The 10,000-nt window shown below is 42.8% G+C and overlaps 1 protein-coding gene across 1 annotated transcript in view; it reads left to right on the top strand.

Moving 5' to 3' along the window:
• LOC126985390 (PH domain-containing protein DDB_G0287875-like) overlaps positions 1-10,000 on the top strand; it is a 51,601-nt gene that overhangs the window by 39,011 nt on the left and 2,590 nt on the right. Inside the window, exon 3 of the mRNA XM_050840194.1 lies at positions 4,619-4,744. Within this exon, the coding sequence (XP_050696151.1) occupies positions 4,619-4,744 (126 nt within the window). The remainder of the gene's footprint in view (positions 1-4,618; positions 4,745-10,000) is intronic.

The raw sequence follows: 10,000 nt of genomic DNA, 5'->3' as shown, positions 1-10,000 counted from the left end.
TGGAAGGTTAAAAGGTTGAAAAGAAAACTAATAAAATAAAGCGTAAGGTTAAAAGGTAAGAAAGAAAACTAATGAAATAAAGCGTAAGGTTAAGGGGTAAGAAAGAAAACTAATAAAATAAAGCGTAAGGTTAAAAGGGTAAGAAAGAAAACTAATAAAATAAAGCGTGTAAGGTTAAAAGGGTAAGAAAGAAAACTAATAAAATAAAGCGTGCAAGGTTAAAAGGGTTAGAAAGAAAACTAATAAAATAAAGCGTGTAAGGTTAAAAGGGTAAGAAAGAAAACTAATAAAATAAAGCGTGTAAGGTTAAAAGGGTAAGAAAGAAAACTAATAAAATAAAGCGTGTAAGGTTAAAAGGGTTAGAAAGAAAACTAATAAAATAAAGCGTGCAAGGTTAAAAGGGTTAGAAAGAAAACTAATAAAATAAAGCGTGTAAGGTTAAAAGGGTAAGAAAGAAAACTAATAAAATAAAGCGTGCAAGGTTAAAAGGGTAAGAAAGAAAACTAATAAAATAAAGAGTGTAAGGTTAAAGAAAAAGGTAAAAAAAAACAATAAGTAAAAAGGTTGATTGAGAAAGAAAGATAAAAAAGAAAGAAAACAACTAAATTAAAACGCTGGAGAAGAAAGAAGAAAAAAGAAAAGAATTAAAAAACGGAAAAAGTTTAGGTTACAAATAAAAGATAGAAGTAAAAGTGAAACGAAAAAGGACACGAAAAAATATAATGAAAAGGTCGAAACAAACTGAGACTCGACGGATTATTTTTTAACGGAAGAAAAAAAAAAAAAAAAAAAAAACAGTGGCTGGGCGGTCAGAGTGCGGATTCGATGTCTGGAAAACCCGGGTCCATGTCTCGCCGCTGTCACAATATGATTAATTTAAACCATCGCCGAGCGGCCTAAGGGTGGTATTCTTAGCCGTGTTGTGGTTGCTGGACAAGATAAACGCTGGCCAAGGGATGTAGACTGTATTAGGCAGGGAATACAGCAGCCTCTCACATCAACAATTTCCAAAGGCCCAAACGGAGATCAGTCAGGTTCTAATAAGTATTTTTGTAGGTTCATGGTACAGAAGAACGGTCAAACTACCACCAGGGTCATAAAACTACCCCTGGATAGGCCTACAGCTCCTACGAAAGCCATGTCAAATATGTGAACTTGGGCGACGAAATGTTTTAAAATACGACCCTAAGACTACCCACATGCTGACCTGGAATCCACCCGTCAACCCGGACTCTAGCGATCAAGTGGAGCTCCGGGGGGCAGCTTTTATGTTCTTATGTTCTTATGAGCCTAGCAGCAATGACGTCACTATGGCGTCACTTGCCCGCGCTACAAACCCGTCCACTGCGACTGGCACGGATTTCGCCTTCACTGGTAGCCTGGTAACATATGCTCCCAGGTCATTCTGTGCCTCTGTGGTGGGTAGTGGAGTGTTTCCCATGTGGTATTGGTATGCTGGATTTCCCCTCCCAAGATGCATGATCTCACATTTTTCTTCACTAAATTGGAGCAGCCTTTTTTTTTCACTCCTGTAGATTGGTGATGTCTTCTTGTAGGAAATACGCATCCATTGGGTTACCTGTCCGTTGCCGACCAGCAGCCCTACCTAGAAAGCCTCCCAGCACTATCGGCCAAACGTGATAAAAAAGATTATAAACACATTAAGGAGAAAAAAACAAAAACAAAAAATAACAAACGATATCGAAGAACACAAAGGGAAGGAATGGATTAGAAAGAAAAAGGGGAGGGAGGAAGAGGGAGGGTGGCAGGTGAGGGAAGGTAAGGGAAGGGAGAACAGGTGGATGACACAGGTAAGAAGGTAGGAGCGAAGGTAAAACAGAAAAGAAGGAAAGGGGAGGGGAAAAAGAGGAGGGGAAGGAGGGAGAGAAAGAGGAAGGGAGGAAGGTAACATAAGGAAAGGTAAAAATGGAGGGAGGGGAGAGGAAGGGAAGGAAAGGGAGAAAAGAGAAAGGGAGGCAGGTAACATAAGGAAAGGTAGGGAAAGGAAGGGAAAGAAAGGGAGACAAGAGAAAGGGAGGCAGGTAACATAAGGAAAGGTAGGGAGAGGAAGGGAAGGAAAGGGAGAAAAGAGAAAGGGAGGCAGGTAACATAAGGAAAGGTAGGGAGAGGAAGGAAGGAAAGGGAGAAAAGAGAAAAGGAGGCAGGTAACATAAGGAAAGGTAGGGAAAGGAAGGAAAGGGAGAAAAGAAGGAGGTAACATAAGGAAAGGTAGGAGGAAGGAAAGGGAGGAAAGGGAGAAAAGAGAAAAGGAGGCAGGTAACATAAGGAAAGGTAGGGAGAGGAAGGAAGGAAAGGGAGAAAAGAGAAAGGGAGGCAGGTAACATAAGGAAAGGTAGGGAAAGGAAGGAAGGAAAGGGAGAAAAGAGAAAAGGAGGCAGGTAACATAAGGAAAGGTAGGGAGAGGAAGGGAAGGAAAGGGAGAAAAGAGAAAGGGAGGCAGGTACCATAAGGAAAGGTCGTGAGAGGAAGGAGGAAAGGGAGAAAAGAGAAAGGGAGGCAGGTAACATAAGGAAAGGTAGGGAGAGGAAGGAAGGAAAGGGAGAAAAGAGAAAGGGAGGCAGGTAACATAAGGAAAGGTAGGGAGAGGAAGGGAGGGAAAGGGAGAAAAGAGAAAATGAGACAGGTAACATAAGGAAAGGTAGGGAAAGGAAGGAAGGAAAGGGAGAAAAGAGAAAGGGAGGCAGGTAACATAAGGAAAGGTAGGGAGAGGAAGGAAGGAAAGGGAGAAAAGAGAAAGGGAGGCAGGTAACATAAGGAAAGGTAGGGAAAGGAAGGAAGGAAAGGGAGAAAAGAGAAAAGGAGGCAGGTAACATAAGGAAAGGTAGAATTGGAGGGAAGGAAGGGAGAGGAAAGGAAGGAAAGGAAGAAAAGAGAAAGGGAGGCAGGTAACATAAGGGAAGGGCAGGTAGGGCCAGGTGGATGACACAGGTAAGAGACGGCAGGTGGGAGCGGACGGACACAAGGCGGATCCGGACTGTAATGGATCTTTGCGGATTTTTCAGGATTTCCTTTACGCCAACAACAAAGATTTCGCGTTTTATCCTTGTCTAGTATTCCTGTATGCCATGTTTATTCTCTCTCTCTCTCTCTCTCTCTCTCTCTCTCTCTCGACTGAATAATTTGCTAAGCTTCAGAGTCTAAAATGTCACTGTGAAACCTTTACTTCCCTTCCCTTCCCTCCCCTCCCCTCCCTTTGTTCCTCCTTCCCTTTCTTACCCATTCCCTTCCCTTTCTCCCTTTCCAACCCCTTCTCTTCCCTTTCTCTCCCCTCTCCTCTTTCTTAACCTCTCCCTTCTCTTCCCTTTCCTTTCCTTTCCATCTTTTCACCTTCTCTTTCTCTTCCCTTCCTTCCTTTCATTCTCTTTTCCCCTTTCCTTTGCCTTTCCCTCCTCTCCTCTTCTTTTATTTTCCCCTCCATTCCTTTCCTTTCTTTCCTTTCCATCCCCTTTACACTCCCCAGTCTCTCTCTCTCTCTCTCTCTCTCTCTCTCTCTCTCTCTCTCTCTCTCTCTCTCTCTCTCTCTCTCTCTCTCTCTCCACCAGGTGACTCCCCACTCTTCCCCTCATTCCCAAGGCAGCCAGGTGTTCCCCTTTCCACAGTTAACTAGACCCACAGGTAATAATGGACAGGTAACTTGACCCCTCATCCTCAGGTAACAGATAGGTATTCATCTTCCCCTCTCCTTAGGTAATTAGTGACCTCTTATGCGCAGGTAATTAAGCATCCTACAGGTAAATAGTAAGGTTTGTTCCCCTCACCCCCAGGTAAAATATGATCTTTCCCTCGTCTCAGGTAGATAGTCCTCCTTTCTTCCATTCACCCCCTCCCCTTCCTCCACTAGGCCAGGTGTTATATCTCACAGGTAAGCCATGCAAATAATTACTTTCTCTTTCCTTTCCCTGCTGGCCCAAAGTAATATATCCTCCCCTCACCTTCCCCTCATTTCCAGGAATTCTTTCATCTTTTCCTCCGCCCCAGGTAACAAATGTTCTCCCCACAGGTAAGCCCCCACAGGTATTCCATCACCTTTCCCTCTCCCACGGGTAAACAGTTCTCCCCTCACAGCTTTTCCCTTACAAGCATTCTCTCACTTTCCCCTTTCCTACAGGTAAATAGGTGTCCTCTCACTGCTGTTCTCCCTTGACAGGTAACCCCTCCCTTCCTCTCGTGCCCAGGTAATCCACACTCAGGTAACGATGTCCCCAAGTAACCTCTCACCTGTCCCTTATTACCAGACTACTCTAGTTTTATCTCCTCCCTAACAGATACCCCCTTCGACTTCCCCTCGCCCCAGGTATGCAATCACCGTCCTTTCGTACCAGGTAATCAAAATATACAGGTAACCCGCTTCCTTCCCGCCACCCTTCCCTTCTTCCTTCTACCATTCAGCTTCGTCTCCTCCCCACACACGTCTGCACTGAGCTCCCTTCCCCCGATAACCTCACCCCCCGCCCCCCTCAGGTATCCAATCACTTTCCTCTTGTCCAGGTAACTCTTCTCTCCTCCCCAGGCCACGTTTCTGCTTCCTCTCCTCCCCAAGCAAGCCTTCCCTGAGCTTCCCTTCTCCCCCAGGTAACACCCCCTCCCCCTTCCACAGGTGAGCACCCTGGACAGCTTGGTGACGGCCCTGGACGCCGAGCTGGTGGTGGCGGGCGAGACGCTCACACGCACACTAGGGAACAGATGCCGCGCCGCCCACGCAGTGCTGGCCCACGTCACCAAGGTACAGTGTGCATGCGGCCTTACATCATCTCGCCTCGCCTCATCGCACCTCACCTAACGTAAACTCACCTGAAATCACTTCACCTTCATTCACCTCACCTCACCTCACCTCGCATGTACTCATCTGATTTCACCTCACCTCACTTCATGTTTTTTTCATGTCCCTAACCAAACCCAAAGTAAACCCTAGCCAAACCAAACAAAATGAAACCCAAACTAAATTAAGTTAAACCCAAACCTAACTTAATCCAACCCAACCACACCCAAACCCAAACTAAACCAAAACCAAACCTAACCCAAAGTAAACCTAACCCCAAGTAAACCCAAATCAAACGAAACCAAACACAAAGCAAAATAAACTTAAACCAAACCAAACTAGATGAGACACAACTAACAAACACTAAACCAAACTAAACCAAACCAAACCAAACGTACCCAAACTGAACCCGACTTTCCTAAAACACTAAAAATAGACTTGACAATCATCAGGTATATTTGGCTTCCTCCCTCCCTTGTTTTCCTTGTCAGAGCAGAACGTTGAGCGCCTTTGTCTGTTTTCTCTCTTTCTTTCGCCTGTGTTCTGTCTCCCAGCGTAAACAAACAAACAAAATTAATGAATAAATGTCACGTTAACTTAATTCCACATCGTTTCTCCACTTCCATTCCACGGGCATCCTCTCCACCTTTCGTTCTCAAGCCTTCCACTTCCCCTTCTCCTTCCTTTTCGTCCACTTAATTCATCCACCTCCATGTTATGTTAATCTTATATTCCCTTCAAGCTTCCACATCTCTCTCCACATAACCCATCCACCGATCCTCCTCTGCACTCCACTCCAGCACCTCACTCCTCCACCTCCACTCCTCTCTCCACTTACGTAAACTAATCTCCCCACCTCCCTGCTTTCTTTCCTGTCCACCTGTCCTCCACACTCCACTTCCCTCAATATCTTACCCCTTCCTTTCCCGTCCCTTTCCTTTTCATCTTTTCCCCTCACCTTTCCTCCCTTTCCCTTTCCCTTCACTTCACTTTCCTCTCCTTTTTTTTCCTTCCCTTTCCTTTCATCCACTTCCATAGTTTCCCTTCACCTTCTCTTCCTTCCCCCTGCCCTCCCTTCACTTTCCTTTCTTCCCCTTTCTCTCCTTTCCTACCTGCATGCTTCCTTTCCTCTCCACCTCCCTATCACCTCCTCACTCCTCCACAATTTACTTCTCCTTTCCTTACCTCCATGTTTCCTTCCCCGTCCCTCCTCCCCAGACTACCTTCCCCTTCCTCTCCTTCATACAAAAATCACATCACCTTCCCTTCGCCCCAGGTAAACATAGATCCACCCACAGGTATCCAATCAACAGGTAAGCCACAAATACAGGTAGATAAGGTCTCCAGGTAACCCCTCACCCCTCTCACCTTCTTCCTCTCCACCTTATGTTAGGGTATGTTGTCATCTTCCAAACCTTCTCTTTTGTTAGATTCCCCTGTCAAGTGTCCTCTATTAAAGTTATTCTCCCTGTCAAGTATCCCCTATTAAAGTTATTCTCCCTGTCAAGTATCCCCTATTAAAGTTATTCTCCCTGTCAAGTATCCCCTATTAAAGTTATTCTCCCTGTCAAGTATCCCCTATTAAAGTTATTCTCCCTGTCAAGTATCCCCTATTAAAGTTATTCTCCCTGTCAAGTATCCCCTATTAAAGTTATTCTCCCTGTCAAGTATCCCCTATTAAAGTTATTCTCCCTGTCAAGTATCCCCTATTAAAGTTATTCTCCCTGTCAAGTATCCCCTATTAAAGTTATTCTCCCTGTCAAGTATCCCCTATTAAAGTTATTCTCCCTGTCAAGTATCCCCTATTAAAGTTATTCTCCCTGTCAAGTGTCCTCTATTAAAGTTATTCTCCCTGTCAAGTGTCCTCTATTAAAGTTATTCTCCCTGTCAAGTGTCCTCTATTAAAGTTATTCTCCCTGTCAAGTGTCCTCTATTAAAGTTATTCTCCCTGTCAAGTATCCCCTATTAAAGTTATTCTCCCTGTCAAGTGTCCTCTATTAAAGTTATTCTCCCTGTCAAGTATCCCCTATTAAAGTTATTCTCCCTGTCAAGTATCCCCTATTAAAGTTATTCTCCTGTCAAGTATCCCCTATTAAAGTTATTCTCCTGTCAAGTATCCCCTATTAAAGTTATTCTCCTGTCAAGTGTCCTCTATTAAAGTTATTCTCCTGTCAAGTGTCCTATTAAAGTTATTCTCCCTGTCAAGTGTCCTCTATTAAAGTTATTCTCCCTGTCAAGTGTCCTCTATTAAAGTTATTCTCCCTGTCAAGTGTCCTCTATTAAAGTTATTCTCCCTGTCAAGTATCCTCTATTAAAGTTATTCTCCCTGTCAAGTGTCCTCTATTAAAGTTATTCTCCCTGTCAAGTATCCCCTATTAAAGTTATTCTCCCTGTCAAGTTTACCCTCTTAAAGTTCTTCTCCCTGTCAAGTATCCCCTAAAGTTATTCTCCATGTCAAGTATCCATTATTAAAGTTATTCTCCCTGTCAAGTATCCCCTATTAAAGTTATTCTCCCTGTCAAGTATCCCCTATTAAAGTTATTCTCCCTGTCAAGTGTCCTCTATTAAAGTTATTCTCCCTGTCAAGTGTCCTCTATTAAAGTTATTCTCCCTGTCAAGTGTCCTCTATTAAAGTTATTCTCCCTGTCAAGTGTCCTCTATTAAAGTTATTCTCCCTGTCAAGTATCCCCTATTAAAGTTATTCTCCCTGTCAAGTATCCCCTATTAAAGTTATTCTCCCTGTCAAGTGTCCTCTATTAAAGTTATTCTCCTGTCAAGTGTCCTCTATTAAAGTTATTCTCCTGTCAAGTATCCCCTATTAAAGTTATTCTCCCTGTCAAGTGTCCTATTAAAGTTATTCTCCCTGTCAAGTCTCCACTATTAAAGTTATTCTCCCTGTCAAGTATCCTCTATTAAAGTTATTCTCCCTGTCAAGTATCCCCTATTAAAGTTATTCTCCCTGTCAAGTGTCCTCTATTAAAGTTATTCTCCCTGTCAAGTATCCCCTATTAAAGTTATTCTCCCTGTCAAGTGTCCTCTATTAAAGTTATTCTCCCTGTCAAGTATCCCTATTCAGTTATTCTCCCTGTCAAGTGTCCTCTATTAAAGTTATTCTCCCTGTCAAGTATCCCCTATTAAAGTTATTCTCCCTGTCAAGTGTCCTCTATTAAAGTTATTCTCCCTGTCAAGTATCCTCTATTAAAGTTATTCTCCCTGTCAAGTATCCCCTATTAAAGTTATTCTCCCTGTCAAGTATCCCCTATTAAAGTTATTCTCCCTGTCAAGTATCCTCTATTAAAGTTATTCTCCCTGTCAAGTATCCTCTATTAGTTATTCTCCCTGGCAAGCATCCTTTATTAAAGTTATTCTCCCTGTCAAGTATCCCTAATAAAGTTAGTCTCCTTAAGAATTCACACCCACCCTGTAAAAAAAACATACCCTCCCTCTCTCCCTCCCTCCCTCCTTCCCCTCTTTCCCCTCCTCCAACATTCACGTCATCATGTAGGTGTTCCTCCTCCTCCTCCTCCTCCTCCTCCTCGTCCACGTAAGCCTCTCTGACGTCACTCTCCACTAAAGATGTCAGACTCTCTCTCTCTCTCTCTCTCTCTCTCTCTCTCTGACGTCAGCAGAAACTTCGTAGGTCAGAATCCCTAAACAGTCTCTCTCTCTCTCTCTCTCTCTCTCTCTCCTCTCCTCTCCTCTCCTCTACTCTCCTCTCCTCTCCCTTTCCTTCCCATTCCTTTCATTTCCTCTCTTTTCTTTTCCTCTCTTTTCTTTTCCTTTCTATTATTTTCCTTTCTATTATTTTCCTTTCCTTTCCTTTCCTTTCCTTTCCTTTCCTCTCTTCCCATTCCCTTTATTCCCTTTCTTTCCTTTCCCTTCCGTTCCCTTACGTTCCCTTCCCTTCCCTTTCCCTCCCATCCCCCATCAACAATCCCCCCTCCCTCCTCATCCCTCCCTCCCCCTCTTCATGACGTCGCTCTCCAATAAGGGCCATAACAGAGCCCATTATCACGCCTCCCTGGCCCTAACAATGAGTAATTAGCAAACAGGTGGCCCTCAATACACCTCACGGGGCTCACAGGTAAACGTGTGCGCCTGTTGATTAAGATAAGGGAGATGGGAGGCTGAGGGTGATGCTGATGGTGATGGTGATAATAAAGGAGATAAGAGTGATGGTGTTAATAGTAGTGATGGTGATGATGATGAGATGATGATGATGATGATGATGGTGATGATAGTAATGATAAGAACAAGAAGAAGAATGAAAATAAGAATGGTGATTGTATTCGTAGTAGTAGTAGTAGTAGTAGTAATAGTATTTAGTAGTAGTAGTAGTAGTAGTAGTAGTAGTAGTAGTAGTATTTAGTAGTAGTAGTAGTAGTAGTAGTAGTAGTAGTAGTAGTAGTTGTAGTAGCCATAGAGGAATATATAAAAAGAAAACAGTCACTAAACATAAGTAAGAAAAAAAAAAACAATCTTATAAAAATGTGTGAAATAAGAAAATAAGAAAATAAGAAATAAGAAAATAAAGTCATAAGAAAAAATGAAAAATAAAAAAAAATACAAGAAAAAGGCATGCCAAGAAAATAAAAGCCAAATAAAAAAAGCACACACACACACACACACACACACACACACCACACACACACACACACACACACACACACACACACACATACACACACAAACACCTGTAAATCAGTGATGCTTGTGCTAATTAGTGCGTGTTGGAGGGCATTACCTGAGCCGCCGCACCTGCCCACACCTGCCTAATTAAGCCCCGCGCCGCAGGTAACACAACGCGACCAATGCCGCTCTCTAATGGCCGCGGCACACACAGCTGGCGGCGGGATTTAAATGTTCGTTACAGACAGAGAAAAAAATATTAAGATCAGACTGTAAAAAAAAAAAAATGTTGGTTGTAGAAATAGAAAAGAAAGTACAATGAATGGGAGTACATGATGAAAAATGTTTGTTAAAGAAATACGAGAAAAAAGTAGAAAGATTGGGGAACAGAATGAAAAATGTTTGTTGCAGAGAAAGTAAAAGAAGTAAAAAGATGGAAAGAAAAATTACGGAATGAAAAAAATGTGTTTCAGAGAAAATAAAAGAGTAAAAAGATTGAAGGGAAAATTAGAGTGAAAAAATATTTGTTGCTGAGAAAGTTAAAGAAGTAAAAAGACTGAAGGGAAAATTAGAAGGAAAAATGTGTGTTGC

Source organism: Eriocheir sinensis, chromosome 59 (assembly GCF_024679095.1).
Source record: "Eriocheir sinensis breed Jianghai 21 chromosome 59, ASM2467909v1, whole genome shotgun sequence".
In the NCBI taxonomy this organism is placed as follows: Eukaryota; Metazoa; Arthropoda; class Malacostraca; order Decapoda; family Varunidae; genus Eriocheir; species Eriocheir sinensis.
This window is presented reverse-complemented; position numbering and strand designations above follow the sequence as displayed.